The sequence below is a fragment of the Hemicordylus capensis genome, chromosome 5 (assembly GCF_027244095.1).
Source record: "Hemicordylus capensis ecotype Gifberg chromosome 5, rHemCap1.1.pri, whole genome shotgun sequence".
Classification (NCBI taxonomy): Eukaryota; Metazoa; Chordata; class Lepidosauria; order Squamata; family Cordylidae; genus Hemicordylus; species Hemicordylus capensis.
In genome coordinates, this window is record NC_069661.1 from 147,163,716 (window position 1) to 147,180,467 (window position 16,752).

A 16,752-nucleotide genomic window follows, 5' to 3' on the forward strand; every position below is an offset into this window, starting at 1 on the left:
TGCCAATAAGCCCTAACTCCTCCCTTTCTAGAGCCTAATCTGAAAGGAACAAGAGTAGGGGTCATGCCATAAGCTTTTAAAGCTGTGGTTGAAGACAAGTGACTGTGTTCATCCAGACTGAATTCCCATCTGTGTCGGTATTAATTTGGAGCTGCCTATAAGACCAGATCAAAAGGAAGGCCCCGTTCAGAGCAATATTATCCTGATTCAGGACAGACAAAATGAAGGACTTCTTTATACAACATGTAAACTGTCACATTTGCTGCTGATAGGTGTGATGATGGCCAGATGTGATGATTAAACAAATACTGGAGGATAGGGCTATCAAAAGCTACTAGGGATGTGCAAATTGATTTGAATGTGAATCTATTCGACTTGAATCTGGGTGATTCAGGTGATTTGAATTAGAATCAAATCATCCCTTAAAAGGGCAATTCAATTCAAATCAAATTTTCAAAATTCAATTTTAAGAGCAATTTGGCACCTTTTAAAAACTATTCAGGCCCCCTGGTTGGTTATACAGGCCCCCAAACAGGGTCAAATCAATTCAAATTCAATTCAAAATAAATTTGCAGACCAGATTAAAATTTGATTTGAATTCAAAATGATTTTATGGAATTTGATTCATGTTTGAAATGAATCGAAGAATTCATTTCGTGTACATCTCTAACAGCTTCTAGCCTTGCTAGCTATATACTTCCCTCAGGATCAGAGGTGGCATGTCCTGAACACCAGACACTAGGGAACACGAAGAAAGGAGGCAATTTTTTTCCTCTGCTTGCATGCTTCACAAGTGCATGTGGTTGGCCACTATGTGAGGCAGAATGCTGGACTGGATGAGCCTTGGCCTGATCCAACGGGGCTTTTTTATGTATATTCTGAGCAGTTTTAGGTAGGCAAAGAACAAAATTGTAACAGTTACCTGTGTTACTATAGTCACTGTTATTCCCTGTGGTTCTGGGTGCTCTGTTGTTTTGGAATAAGAGAACAGTCCTTTACTCCAAAGGATATCTGGCAATGGCAAGTTTCAGAATTTCTCTGCAATTGTCAGTTGTAGCACAGGTGTGATTTGAGCCTGGCCAAAAATATATACACTTCTGCAGATGCTGTAATGTTTCCATATTGCTAGCAGGAGATTACATCTTCTGAGATAATGTTTTCTTTAGCCTGTGCTTTTTATAGTGGAAACAAAATAAGTGTGTATGGAATGGAGTCTGGATATGTTTAGGAAATAAGCTGCTGGTTTATCTAAAAAAACAGATTATGATTGAGAAAACATCAGTAACAGGAGCCAAGTCAAGCCCCAAAGTCTAGACAATAGTAGTAACTCTTCTTACAAGCTGCATTTGCTCAGCCTTGTTATTGCTTTGCCCTTTGGATTCCTATTAAATTTCATTCCCAGAACATGAGCTGGAGGTATCTGATTATCTCCTGTTTTTTTCAAAATATGCTCACAGCACATCCTCTTCACAGTCCTTCACTAGGCTTATAGGCTCCTTAAACTGGTCACTGTTAGTATTCACAGAAATGGCTGAGAGAATCAAGGAAGTAATGCTAGAATTCATATAAACATATTTTTGTTGCCTATGGCATATCTTGCCTGTGGCATAGTCTTAGAAGGTCAAAGCACATGGTCAGGTTTTGACGTAAGTATTAAAGACTGAGCATGAGGGAAACTCTCTTTCTGAAGACGAGCCTGCAGAAAACTCTCCTCTGTAGTTTGCTTTTAAGATATGCAAAGGGCCCATTCTTGTCCTTTGTTAAAGCGAGCATTTACAGACTTCAGATCCCTGACCTCCTAAGGGGGAACTTCTGCAAGGAGACTTCTCCAAAGTATAACCATCCAAATAAGGCTTGTCCTCACAATCTAACAAATGTTGGGAGAAGCAGTATATAGAGCCACACACACTCCCATCTTATGATCATGAGAACTCAGGAAAGATTTCTGCCACTGGTTTGGCAGCGTGCAAGCTGAGCTTATCCCAATATCACTCATCTTTGATCTGATGTTAGAGGAGGAGCTGGGCTGGCATGTCATTGCCAACCCATCAGCAGCAATATTTTCTGTGTTCTCATGATCACAAAACTGGACTGTGCATGGCTCTAGTAGCCCTAAATTCTGCTCCTCCTGATATTTAAACAGTCATGGGAACCTGTTAGGAATTCACAAGATTCTTCCCTAACTACAATTCTGAAATTTTCTAAGTGGGACAGAGTTGAACCAGAACATTTCAGCCTGAATGCATTTGTTCCCATTGCAACCTTCCAAATGGGTTTGCCATATTACCATATACAAGACATATTGGAACTTTAGCCATGACTAGTATTTGGACTAGTGAGCCATGACTAAGATCTACTGAAATCAATCGCTCCAGTATTGTCCAAGGAGCCGCAAACAGAGGTGACAGGCACATGCACTCCTTGTGAGCCCCTGTAAAGCACACCTGTGCAGCTTGCAGTGGCAGGGCTGCTGCATGCCTATGAAGCCTTGAAAGCATGCAGTATGATCATACTCAATGAGAGTGCCATCAGAACTGCATTCCTGCAAGGCTTAGTGGACAGGCTCTGTATGCTGTATAGGCATGGTTTGCAGGAGCTTGCAAGGAGTGCATATGCCTCTCACTTTGATCTGTGCTTCCCTACACAGTATGGGAGCCAATCAGGGGCGGATTAATGGATAAGCAAAGTAGGCACTTGCCTATGGCAGCAAAATCTGAGGGGCGGCCACAGTGGCCACAAGTGGGGGGATGGAATGTTCCCTCTTTTATCTTTTAAAAATGCCTCTCTGTGGTAGGATGGTGGCGGCGAGAGCTCCTTCCAACCTCCCAAATGGCTGCACAGGCCAGTCTGCCTCCATCCCACTGCACAGTAGCTTTTTTAAAAGGTAAAAGGGGGAACTTTCCCCTTCCCCTCCCCACAGACACTGTGGCCACCGCCCCCAGAGAGGGGTGATAAATCCTTGTCTGCCTATGGGTGGCAAAAAACTTAATCCGCCCCTGGAGCCAATGAGTCATGATTACCTTAAGACCCATTAATTTCAATGGGAATCAATTATGACTAACCAAGGATACTGCCAATTTTATTCTTTAAAAAGCAGATCATAAAATGAAATCAGTCGCCTTATGACACATTCTTTCACATGCACTATAATGTGTATATAGAAAGCTACAACAATAATTATGAGCAATATATCATAGGAACCTAGGAAGCTGCCTTGTACCGAGTCAGACCATTGGTCCATCTAGCTCAGTGTTGTCTACGCAGACTCCAAGAGCAGCATACTGTACATCGGAATGGGAGCAACTGACGTTTTAAGCATCTTGTTCATGATCAACATATTGGAGACTGTTTCATGTTAAAAGAAATATTTTTATTCAGAACATATATAGGAAGCCTAAGGAAATACTCCACAGCCACTGTTCAGGCCCCAAGAATGAAATTGGAAGAGCAGTAGCACTTAAGTATATGCTTGTTATGTATACAACAAGCACCAGCCTGTAAATTCTATCAGCAGTTTTCCCACTCAAAATACAAAATGTTGTGTATATCCCTGAAAGCTGATACTATGAGTGAGGATTATCTGTTGCCAGACATTTGGGTGAAATACAAATTATTTTCACGCTTTCAGATGTCAGGCCATGTACAATGTCACTTATACGATTTTACCCTAATCTATTTTAAGTCATGGTAACTTCAGTGAGAGATGGGTTTCTTCCACAGAGATCAGGGCATTGTTTATAGCACGCCAATTGACCTTGCTGGCTATTTCAAAGTAATGTTTGCAATTTCATCTTTTCCTTCCCCCACCCCACCTCCCACAACATTTCAGGAGAAGTCGTAGACAAGATGTGAGGCATGGAAATCCTATGACTCAATGCAGAGGATTTAACCTAAAAGGTACTTTGAACTGAAAGATGGCTGGGTTACAAAAACATGTGGTCTTTATTTTAACTGAATCATGCCATCCCTGTGGTTTACTGGTAAGAACAGTGTAGCAGCCATGTATTTTTAACATTCTTTGCTTCCTTTCTGTGTGCTATGTTTATTTACGGAATGTAGATTATAAATAGTTGGATTTATTTTTATTTTTTTAAAGTTAATCTAAAAATGAATAGCCTGACACTAAAACTAGCTGCATTTGCAAAAGCAGCTCAAGGTTGCCCCATGAAACAAAATACAGTCGTCACCTAGAGGTGTGGCTTCCATTAAACCCAGACTGCACTGCTGCCCTTGATTTTAAACCCAGACTGCACTGCAGATGCACAACCAAATAATGGGCCACATGAGTCATTTGTCATGCAACCTCAGTTCTTTGATGTTAGAAATGAGAGGGTCATCTTAAATTCAGATTCCTTTCCCTTTCAGGCAAATACTGGATTAAATACTTGACTGGATTAAAAGGGGTTGTAACTGAATACCCCTGAAGTGCTCCCTACAAAAACCCCAGAACACAAAATTAAAATAAGATTTGCATATGAAGACAGCCCAAAGTTAGAGTAGGGACTCCTGTCTTTGTTGCTAACTTTTATTCTCTCTCTCTCCACTATGCTCAGCCACAGCTCAAGTAATACATATACTGAGAGAGAGAGAGAGAGAGAGAGAGAGAGAGAGAGAGAGAGAGACTGCAATATTGTGTTGCAGGTCCATACTTGTATTATATCTGATGTCAGTACTGAAGGTTAAATGAGACCATAATATCTTGACTTCAGTGAATATAGTTTTTAAAAACAGCCTGCCAGACACTGGTAGATTCCCACACACATTCTATTCACAAACATAATTAAGATTGCTGCATAACTGTTGACATCCAAAATATTTAATAATGGGGAAATTCATTTATTTCTTAGGCCTGTGTCAAATGTTTTCCTGAGAACATGTTCAAGTGACAAGCACTTTTCCTCAAAAACCTGTACTTGGATCTAAGAACATAATAACAGCCCTGCTGAATCAGGCCCAAGGACTATCCAATTCAACATCCTGTTTTACACAGTGGCCCACCAGATGCCTCTGAGAAGCCCACAGCAAGATGTGAGGGCATGCTGTCGCTTCCCGTTTCTCTTGCTGTCACTTCCCTGCATCTTGCCTCTGAGGCTGGCCTATAGCCACCAGACTAGTAGCCAACGATAGACCTGTCATCCATGAATTTGTCTAAGCCCCTTTTACAGCCATCCAAGCTAGTGACCATCACCACATCCCATGGCAGAGTATTCCACAAATTAATTATACTCTGTGTGAAAAACTACTTTGTCAGTCCTAAATTTCCCAGCCTTCAGTTTCATGGGGTGACCCCTGGTTCGAGTGTTCTGAGGGAGAAATTTTCTTTCTGTCCATTCTCTCTACTCCATGCTTCTAGATCATTAATGAACAAGTTAAAGAGCACTGATCCCAGTACAGATCCCTGGGGGACCCCACTTCTTACTTCCCTCCATTGTGTAAACTGCCCATTTATTCCTACTCTGTTTCCTGTCCTTCAACCAGTTACTAATCCACACATGAACCTGTCCCCGTTTACTCAGGGAGCCTTTAGTGGGGAACTTAGTGCTCAACCCAAATTGGAACTACTACACCCCTGTTAGTGTTTGTTTCTTTACTACTGCTGCTGCTGCTGCTATTAGTGCTGCTACTACGGTACTACTACTTCTAGGAATATGTATTTAAATATCAAACACTCACATTTCTCAAATATCAAACACAGCAAATTTATGAATTATTTGACACACACAAGAGACAGAAAATGACTCAGGAAGCTAAATACCACCCCCACCAGATGACATGAATGGACTTAAAACAAGGATATGCAAAGGAATTGGGTGGGGGACACAATTCCTCAAACAACAGGTGTGGGGGGCACGATGCAGAAGGGGATAAAAGCATGGGACACCCTGCAAGCCAGCTTCCAGAAAGCAGCATGACACGGAGCCCCCACGAAGCAGCTTGACACTGTGCAAACCTCTGGCCCAAATGGGCGGAAAGTGCCGAAAATTGTACTTTTGCCACTTTAACAGCTGCCACCCCACTGCCAATAAGGCCAGAGAGCTGTGCCTGAAGAAGCAGAACCCACGCGCAGCTCCAGATGCTCCAGCTAGGAGCAGCCTCCTCCATTTGCTGCTATCAGATACCCAGTAAGGCAGACAAAGCTAGTCCCACGCTGAGCTCGTTGGAGCATCATGAACCCACCAAACCAAAAGCCCTAAATGGAGTGAGGGGGAAGGAGCGGGCCCCATGCTATATAAGCATGCCCACACCTCATTTTCTCACTGGCCCAGAAAAACAATGTGGCCCCTCTTCAAGCAGGTAGACTGTGATATGTCTGCCCTGCCTTCCTGCTGCCCAGATGCAAAACCCACCCCACCCCAGCCAACAGCCTTTAGCTTTGGGTTGGAGCAGCATAGCATCACATAGCCAAGCGGATGTGGCTGTGTGAGATCAATTGCCTTCTGCTGTCTGCTCTATGGATGTCTGCCCTTCATCTTTTCAAGGCAAAAAAGCCAGCAGTTCCCCACCCACAGTGCTGCAACCAGAGGTGCACTTAAGTGATTTTTGAGCCTGGACCTAAAGGCATTTGGAGGCCCTCCCCCTCACTGGAACCCGCTTCCCACTGCAAGTTAAGCATCATCCCCCTACACACACACACCATGAAAAACACAGTATTTTTAGCAAGTGGGTCCTTGAGGCCTCACAAGAATGTAAGAATGTAAAGCAAGTATATATATGCAAATATGCATTAGCAGACACATTTCAACACACAACTTAACATATTCCCATCCCACATATTTCTTTCCCCACTCCCCGCTCTGTCTCTAAATCATCCAGCACAGGTCACAGTCGCACTTGGCTGCCTGGTACAGTGCGGACCAGCGGCAGGCACAGCACCCAGGAGGGACTAAGGAAGTTTTTTGGGGGGGGAGGGCAGCAGGGGGTGTTGAGGCCGTGGACTTCAGCCCCAAAGTCCAAGGGTAAGAGCACCACTGGCTGCAACAGTTCCACCTGCTCTACACTTGTAATGATGTACTTATATTTATGGATGGGGAGACAGAAGTCAATCTCCCTTACAAGTGGATAGAAAGAAGTGTTTCTCCCTTTCTCACAACACTACAAATAGGGGGGTCATCCCATAAAACTGATTGGCAGGAGATTTAGGCCTGATAAAAGGAAGTACTACTTTACACAACACATAATTAATCTAGGAAATGATACGGTGATGGCCATTGGCTTAGATAGCTTTAAAAGGGGATTAAGCAGTTTAGTGGAGGACATGTCTGTCAGTGGCTACTATTCTTGATGGCTATTTGTTTTGTCCTGGTTCAGAGGCATATGACTTTGGGCAGACCCACATGTATGGTGATACCTGAGGTTGGGGCAAGCAGCCAGTTCCAGGAGCTTCTACGTCTGCTCCAGCTTCTGATATGCCGAGATTGGTCATGTGTGAACCCACCAATCTCGGCATTATTTCCCTCAGGGAACGCAACATCTGTAATTTAGATCTGAAGTAAGTTGCAGATGTCAGGTTGCCTGAGGGAAGCTCAGTTGTTGCCATACGTGTCAACCCACCCTTTAAATAACAGTTACAGAGCAGCAACAGAGGGAGAAGGAACATGACTTTATCTCAGGCTTGTGGGCTTTTCAGAGGCATCTGGTTAACTGTGAGAAAGCTAGCATTCAGCTAGATTTATCCTGAAGGAAAAGTATTTTTAAATCTATGCAAACATTATTACTGTCAAGTATCAATCAATCTTTATTATTACAGTCACTGACTAGTAGAAATAAACTCTGACAATATATTATCACAATATGAAAGAAAAAAATACAGAGAATAATTGAAATGATATATCAAGTGAAATTTCTAATAGGAAGCTTACTGATACTGCTATTTCGTACATAAATAAAATCCATTACTATTACTACTATCAAGTATGTATATGTAGGAATGCAATGTTAAATTGAACTCCATTTTCACATGTGCTTCCATAAATGCATGGAATGAACATTCCATAAAATTATTTTTTCCAGCAACTATAATAGTAATAGTCCTGCATTGAGATTACCTTCTACAAGGGGAGTAACATGCCAGGTAAATGGTCTATTCCATAATAATGGAAAATTTGCATTTACTGGGAGAATTTTCAGATAACAAGTACATATGTAGAAAACTGATACACTGATTTCTAGAAAACCAATAAAGTTTAGAGTAGAAAACTTTAACAACCAAACCTGTGGTCCTGTCATTCCACTGGTTTCAGTTGTGATAATGCAGTTTTGTGATACACTGTAATACCTTTCCAAATGATGAACAAGCATCATTCTTATCTGGCCTTTTTCACATCCCAGCTTACCGCAATGCGGCAGAGGTCATTCAGTATGGAGTCAAGAATAACACCACCTTCCTGGAGTGTACAGCTAAATCTCCACAGGCCTCTGTAAAATGGCTCTTACAGAAAGACAATGACAGAAGGAAAGAGGTGAGTAAACTTGATCAAAAACGGTCAAGGGTTGAATGAGAGAAGATGCACTCAAATGGGAAACCCCCAATTGTCTGGTGCTTATATTAAAGCCAAAGGAATGCTGTTCAGAGTCATTCTAAAGTGTTCTTATCCTACATGACAATATAGTATGGAATCTACAATACAGTGGAATGAATTCATGTGAATCGCAAGACCCTGGACATGAATTATTTAACCATCCATACCGTATTTACCCGAATATAAGATGACTCTGAATTTAAGTCGAGCCTCTTTTTAAAAAAAGGTTAAATACAGGTTATATCCTTATTTACCCAAAACAAAGAGGACTCTGAATTTAAGATGATCCCCTGATTTCTACATGAAATAACTTGGGGGAAAACTAGGCATGGATTCAGGTAAATACAGTATATACTTTAGGTCATGGTAGTAATGTTGCCTATCTTTTTAAAGCATGGTTATCGATGACATGGAAATTCTAACCTGCATTAGTGATTGTGCATGAGTTGTTTTTCCCCAGATTAATGAAAGTGGGACCACGTCACAAGTCAGACTCACTGAGCCTGTGTAGTTGTGATGGGGGATTATGGATGCTCACATAATGCCACCAAACCTCCACCATTATATGTGGACCATATGCAGGCATGATCCATGTAATCTTTTTCCCCTCAGAAAATTGAGAACGTTTTACAGATACAGCTCGTGTTGCATGCATGTATGCTGACTGCTTCTTTGGGATCAGTGCTCCATTCAGGTCACACCAACATATGGGCCTTCTCCATTGCTGCCCCGAGGCTTTGGAATGTGCTCCCTAGTGAAATAAAAGCCTCCCCATCTCTGACAATTTAAAAAAAGTCTTTAAAGACACATCTGTTCACCCAGGCTTTTAACTGATATTGTTTTGATTGTTTTAATGTTGTTTTTAGAATATTGTTTTTTTTAAAAAAAATTAAATTGTGGTTTTTTTTAATTTCTTGTTTTGTATTTAACTAATGTTTTACCTTTGTTTTTTTCTTGTTTTAAACCGCCCAGAGATGTAAGTTTTGGGTGGTATAATAAATAAATAAATAAATAAATAAATAAATAAATAAATAAATAAAATGCACATAGGGTTGATTCTGGTAAATGTGTGAACCAGCCTAGATACAAGGGTGAGACCTTTGTGCGACTTGGCAGAAATTGTTCTGGAATCGTCAAGTCATCTTCAGAACACCAAGAACAGCTAGGATGTGAGGAGGCTTCTCCAATGTGGACATTTCAGGCTTTTTGCTCTGAATTTCAATGTTTTCAGGGTTCTTCCAATGGAGAAATTATGAGACAGTTTCTCAGGTGGCACATATGAGGCACATATCGCTTCTGAGACTTTTAATGGATGTTGGCCTTTTTTAGTTTTGGAAGTGACATCTCACAGCTGAAGTTGGTCTATTAATCTGATTTTAATGGCTGCATCTTTAATGCATTTTTACTCAGATGAATACTTAGAATGTAGGAGCTATTCCCCTTACAATAAAATTCTGGACAATAGTTAACATTAAGCATTTGTAGGAACCATTATGTTTTTTCAATGGCAGAGATACTCATGGGCTGAACTCTCTTTCATTGAAATTATTGGGAACTTAATTGACTGCATTGTACTCTCTATATGCAACATGAGGACTGTAGTAAAGGGAATGTCTCCTGCATTTTATACATGTTATCTAGAAAAGGAACAACAGGCATAACAAAGAGTGAAACAAAGATAAGTCTGAGGAACAGGGAGAGAAGATTATATGGAAAGCTTTTGTAGCAAGGAATTAGTTTGAACTAAAAATACTCACAGCAACAAGAATTTTCCAGACTCTTGTGTAATCACATTTTCCATTTACTGTTCTCTACAAAGCTCTCAAGTTTCAGGTTTCTAATATACTGTGTAACGGTTTATAGGAAGTCAGCCTTCCTTAAGTGAAACAAAAAGGGAAAATATTTTGGTTTAAAAATCTCAAGCAGTTTCTCTGCTGAGCAAAAAAAAAGTCCATATTATAAGCCTGGTAACCATATCTGAATTAGAATTAGAATTGCTGAGTCTCCCCACTACATGCTCACTTTGAAATGAGAGAGGGAGTAATAATCCATGGGTTGATTTATGGATGTTCTTTCTCAGAAGTAGCCCTTGAAGAGTAAAAAGCTCATGCTTCCTCTTGAAAGACATACCAAATGCTTACAAAATATAGCGTTAGCCTCACTTCAAGTATGACTGTAACCTCATCCCCACATTTTCCCTGTCCTGAAGAACTGAAAGCCTGAACCTCTAAAGGAAAGTTCCACTTTCCCTTGCAAAATGCAAACATAGCAAGTTAGCTGTGGAAGTAGTGAATGGAGTGAGTGAGTAAAGGTGAAAAAATGACTAAGTGAATAAGACAGAGAGGATAAGCAAACAGTGCAACCTAGCAGAACACTAAGAATCTAGAGTTCTATTCAGACATTATGTTGTATCTGCTTTTGGATCCCTAGTACATGTTTTTGTGTGAGTTATTGTACCTGTGTTCATTTTAAAAGTGAGCCTGGGTACAGGTTTCTTCAAATGCAGGATACAGTTAGTTTGTGTACTGCTGGGCCTGTGTTCAACATAGCATAATTAATAACCATATATGCATATACCTCTATACCTGTACAAAGGTACATTGTACACAGATTGTGAAAGTGTTGAACATAACATGTGAATAGGGCTTTGGAGTAGGGATGTGCATGAATTGATTTTTGTAATTCGATTCACGCTCAAATCAAAATAGCTTCATTTGATTTGAGCTCGGATTTGCTGCCTTGAATCTGGGGTCAATTTGATTCAGATTTGATTTGAATTTGAATAAATTTGGCCTAATTTTTAAGGGCTAGGGAACACCAAAGTGGGTTGGGTAGTATGCCCCATGGGTGCCAACTACCATCTAACCCCCCCCCCAAGGAATTGGGCCAAAGGAGTGAATTTTCACGTGTTGTGGATTCTCAGTTTGAAATATTCTCAGTTTGAAATAACTTCCACACATTGTGAAATAACTTCTTCATAGGGAATACCTATGAAGAAGTTATTTCAAACTGAGAATCCACACCAAGAAGCAAGGGAGATTGCCAGCCAATCATGAAAAAGAATAAACCAGAGTGGCAGAAAAGCTTGGAGGGCTAGCATTGCAGGGACAAAATGGTAACTCAAGTTGCCAAATCGATTTGTGCTCAAATATAGGGTGATTCGATTCAACCTCAAATCTGGTCAGTGCCCACAAGAGTGATTTGATTTGAGTTCAAATCACTCGAATCAAGCAGATTGAAGTCAAATTAATTTGGCCATGAATCAATTCTCACATCCCTATTTTGGAGAGTATAAATCACAGGTTTAGGCCTGTTTTCTTCATTAGGTTTGTATCCATTAGCTTGTGGGTACAAAACATTCCCTTACAGTCTCCCTGGCTAAGGCAATGTTGGACGGTGGTTGTTAGTTTGCCAATTTTGTCCGCTAAGAACAAAAATACAGGAGAATCTCATTATTTGCAGAACCGCTCTTCACAGTTCCACGTATCTGCGGGGTGTCTCAATGACACCCTTTCCCAGTATCCACAGATATTAAGAGATTAAAAGTCACATATCTGCAGTTCCTAGAGGGCAGAAAGTGGCCACGGAGGTCACTTCCGGCTGCCATTTTGTCTCTCAGAGCCCAGGAGGAGCTAGGAGGAGCCATTTTGTGGCTCATTTAAAAACCCACAAATTTTACCTTTTTTGTGGTTTGGGGGGTATTTTGCCCTTTGGAGGGAATTCCTGGGCACACTGGGGGGCTGCAGAGCACTCCACAGTAGGTTCCGGGTCATTTGGGGGTCATTTTGGCAATTTGGATCCTAATCCCCCTTTCCCCATAGCCCTAATGCCTCGTTATTCATGGTTCCATTCCTCGTAGAAGTAGGTGAGGAACAGAACCCCTGCAAGTAACAAGGTTCTCCTGTGCTACATAAAAATGATAGAGTGCCAGAGCACAATGATCAATATATGAATCAGGCAGATATTATTAATTAATAATATAAGATGCTGGTTCGAGACCCTTAACCTTAGAATGCTTAATCCTACCACCACCACCCCATCATGCTTATAATGAATTCTTCCTGAAAATCTTGAAATCTTTCTCATGCTTCTAGGTCAAACTTAATGACCGAATCATCGCAACTGAACAAGGGCTCTTGATTCGCTCAGTCCAGGACGCCGACCGAGGTCTTTACCACTGCATTGCAACAGAAAATGGCTTCAAGCAAACAATAGCCAAGGTTAACTTCAATGTGTTGGATTCAGATACAGTTGCTTTCATGACTGAAAAGTGGTCCCCATGGACCTGGGCCAGCTCACTCCAGGCTTTGCAGCTTCATCCGAAGGACTTGGCTGGAGCTTTCAGCCACTCAGAACTGCAGATGATTAATCAGTACTGCAAAGACACAAGGCAGCTTGGCCAGCAGGCAGAAGATTCTCAAAGGATGAGGGGGGATTATGGCAAGTTGAAGGCCCTCATCAACAGCAGAAAAAGTAGGAACCGAAGGAATCAGTTGCCTGGATCATAAGGTTTTTGTTTTGGAGCATCACCATTTTGTTTTCTGATATCTTCCCTCAAGATGTTTTGTTTTGTTTTCCTGCTGAAAGCATAGAAAAATGTTAGTAAAGCAATCCTGATAAAAGATCATGAAATACAACCCATCTAATTTAAAACGGTTGGTGGGGGGATCAGGATACATTATTTGTGAAGTGCCCACTGATACCAGATAAATCCTTACTTAAACTGTAAACTAGTTTCTATGCCTTAACCCAGATTCTCATCTGATGTTTAAATATTGCGGTTTTTTGATGAGAAAGAAAGCAACAGTTGACATACTGTCTCTCCAACTTGGAATTATACAAGGTGGGAAGAAATGTTTTTAAAAATGGGTTAAGATGAATATGTGAGTTGGGTGGTATGTACATACATTTCTTCCACCCATTGTGACATATAATTCTTACTGTTTACGGTACATTGCTTTGAAAAACTACAGTTCAAGCAACTGGTTAGAGGTGATTTCCCATGTTAGTATTAAAAGACACATGACTGAAAATGTAACATGGGAATGATAGTTATATGTACCTAGTTTTGGCTGAGGCTAGTTTATTCATCACTCTTAAATCAATTTTTTTACATGGTAAAGTCACTGTGATGTGATGCTTATAATCTACTTCCTCCAAGGGGTTCAGAGTGAAGGATATGGCTTCCCAGTGGCCATATCCAGGCCACTTTTGGATATGGCTTCCGTGGCCATATCCAGGCAGCTTACAGGCCATATCTGCTTAGTTGCAGCAGAGGGACTGTGGCATATGCCATCCATTTTGAATTGAGAATATGTTTAATGAATGCATGATGTGACCACTGGTATTTACTGGGAATAAATATAGTCATTTGGCCCCAGAGATGTAGGTACTGCTAAGGAGTTGCAGGTATTCCTTTTGGTCACCCACAGTGGTGTAGCAGCATTGGGGGAGGCCCTAGGGTGAGGCAGCCCCCGCCACCTGCCCTTGGGGCTGCCACCTTCCTGCCACGTGGCTGCTCACCCACCCCTTGTGCTGCCCATCCTGCCTCCCTTTGCTGGGCTCTGACGTGGGCTAATGCCATCACTGTACTGGTGTGAGCATGTTGCCCCATATTAGTGAGAACTGGTACAGACACAGTGATGCCATTAGATCGTGTTGCATCCTGGCAAAGGGAGGCAGACAGATGGGTGGCCAGATGGATGGTGTTGGCTGAGCGGGCAGGTAGTCTTCATGCCCATCTGGGGGCAGAGGGCCCTCAGGTATCAGTGCCACTGCACCACCTACCCCTATGGGCCTGGCTACCCATTGTTGCATGAGAAAAAAAGGTAAACTACCCTAGCAAATGAGAGTGCAGGAGGAGACTATGGATATGATCCATCTACAGTTAGGCACTTCTAAGTCTCATTGATTTCAATGGAAGAGATCGAGGCATGTGCTTAATGCTTCTTAAAAAAATCAATGGGACTTTCCAAAGTGCTTAACTCTGGCTGCATTTTGCTTTGCATTTGTACTGAGCAAAACGCAAAACAGGTTATAAAAGCCATTAAGAGTAAAAGGAAACCTTGAAGTAAAGAAAGTAGAATGGGGAAAAAAAATATTTGCTTGGATTTACCTTAACTTATTAGGAAATCCTAGTTACTGCATGTAGATAATTTTATATATTAGTTAATATGATCTGGAATCTGTGATTTTTTTTAAATTTTTTGCCTGTCCTGAAAACAAATTTTAAAAGCTTTATTGAAATAATTGTCAAAGGTCAGCCTAGGTGCCACAAGGATGGAAAACTGTTGGTACAGTTTCTCATTAAATGTTGGACAGACAACATGAATTCAGCAATGCTATATTGCCCATCTTTTTATCTGTTATACAAACAGGTAAAAGTAATCATTGATACACAACTGACAATATTATAATTTTATTTATTTATTTATGAAGTACCTGTAATTGCTCTAATTCTGCCTGAACAAAAATTCCTGAACATAGATTTACAATCTAAAGAAGAAAACATGAGACTATAGAGAGGAAGGGAAAGGAGAGTTAAAGGGAAGGGAAATCAGCATGGGCCCACATGGCTGAAAAGTGGTGAGAACATGGAGCCAATGGAAAGATCTCTCATTCCATCTGTCCTATGTAGAAAGATGCTATTTGTGTGTCTAAAATGGAAGTGGCTGATTGGCAAAGGCAGCTCCGGGTGGGGGTGGCAAAGGCAGCTCCGGGTGGGGGGGACAAAGGGAGACAAGTGCCCCCTCAGACAAGTAGTTTGCCCCCCACCTCCCCCCCCCAATTTTGGTTTCAAAAATCCAATATGTAGGATACAGCTTGCCCACCCATACATGTTATTTGTCCCTTCTGTTCTGCTCAGTTTTTTGTGCTGGTGACGCCACTGAAGCTGGGTACGACTGAAAGTCACCCCCCACCCCCGCCGACCAGTTGCTTTGCTAAGCTGCAAAAAGATGTGGGAGTACAGGAGTGAAAGATCCAAACCACAGAGGAAAGACCCAAACCTGATGGACATTTTTCTATATGAACAAGTGTTCTGTAACTACTTGGGGAAGATGACTTTTACCAGAATTTTCCTTTTCCAAATATCTGATGAGTTGTTGAAATGTGGCATGGAAATGAGTGTGGAAATAGCTACGTCCAACAGCCTTCTCATATAATTACTTGCTATATCCATTACCAGAAAAGAATGAGAAGCAGCTATGCCAAAGAGGTTCCTATGACATATAGGTATATTTTGAATCACATCTAAACCAAACTATGCACTAGATATATTTCAGTTAGCACTGAATCTGCTAAATTGGTGATAACTTGTGACCGAGATCCCCTTCACCGGTACCCAAATAGGCATGGTAGCAACCTTCACTGTAGTTGGTTCCATGCTGGACCAGGTAAACATATTTGGACAAGTATACCACCATTTTGGCAGCATATTTAAGCTTCATTGTATGAATCCATAATACATTTGTAGATCTTGTCCCATTTCCTTAACTTTAGATAACTTCTGTCTGTAAGAGGTTTTGCTTTCATTTCTACCCCTTCCACTGATCATAAAGAGACCAATAAACCAACCAAAGTCCAGAGCCAACCTTCTGGTCTATTCTTTGCCACTACAGGTGAAACTCGGAAAATTAGAATATCGTGCAAAAGTCCATTAATTTCAATAATGCAAATTAAAAGGTGAAACTGATATATGAGACAGACGCATTACATGCAAAGCGAGATAAGTCAAGCCTTAATTTGTTATAATTGTGATGATCATGGCGTACAGCTCATGAAAACCCCAAATCCACAATCCCAGAAAATTAGAATATTACATGGAACCAAGAAGACAAGGATTGTAGAATAGAACAATATCGGACGTCTGAAAAGTATAAGCATGCATATGTATTCAGTACTTGGTTTGGGCCCCTTTTGCAGCAATTACTGCCTCAGTGTGGCGTGGCATGGATGCTAGCAGCCTGTGGCACTGATGAGGTGTTATGGAAGACCAGGATGCTTCATTAGCGGCCTTCAGCTCTTCTGCATTGTTTGGTCTCATGTCTCGCATCCTTCTCTTGGCAATGCCCCATAGATTCTCTATGGCGTCAGGTCAGGCGAGTTTGCTGGCAAATCAAGCACAGTACACTGTATACTTTTCAGAGGTCCAATATTGTTCTATTCTACAATCCTTGTCTTCTTGGTTCCATGTAATATTCTAATTTTCTGGGATTGTGGATTTGGGGTTTTC

At 41.3% G+C, this 16,752-nt stretch overlaps 1 protein-coding gene across 6 annotated transcripts in view; it reads left to right on the forward strand.

The window, feature by feature from the left end:
• SEMA3C (semaphorin 3C) overlaps positions 1–14,948 on the forward strand; it is a 221,838-nt gene extending 206,890 nt beyond the window's left edge. For all 6 annotated transcript variants that reach the window (XM_053256864.1, XM_053256862.1, XM_053256863.1 and 3 more), the window contains 3 exons: positions 3,830–3,897; positions 8,329–8,459; positions 12,614–14,948. In XM_053256864.1, the coding sequence (XP_053112839.1) occupies positions 3,830–3,897; positions 8,329–8,459; positions 12,614–13,027 (613 nt within the window). In that variant the 3' untranslated portion in view covers positions 13,028–14,948. The remainder of the gene's footprint in view (positions 1–3,829; positions 3,898–8,328; positions 8,460–12,613) is intronic.
• Positions 14,949–16,752: the final 1,804 nt, after the last annotated feature.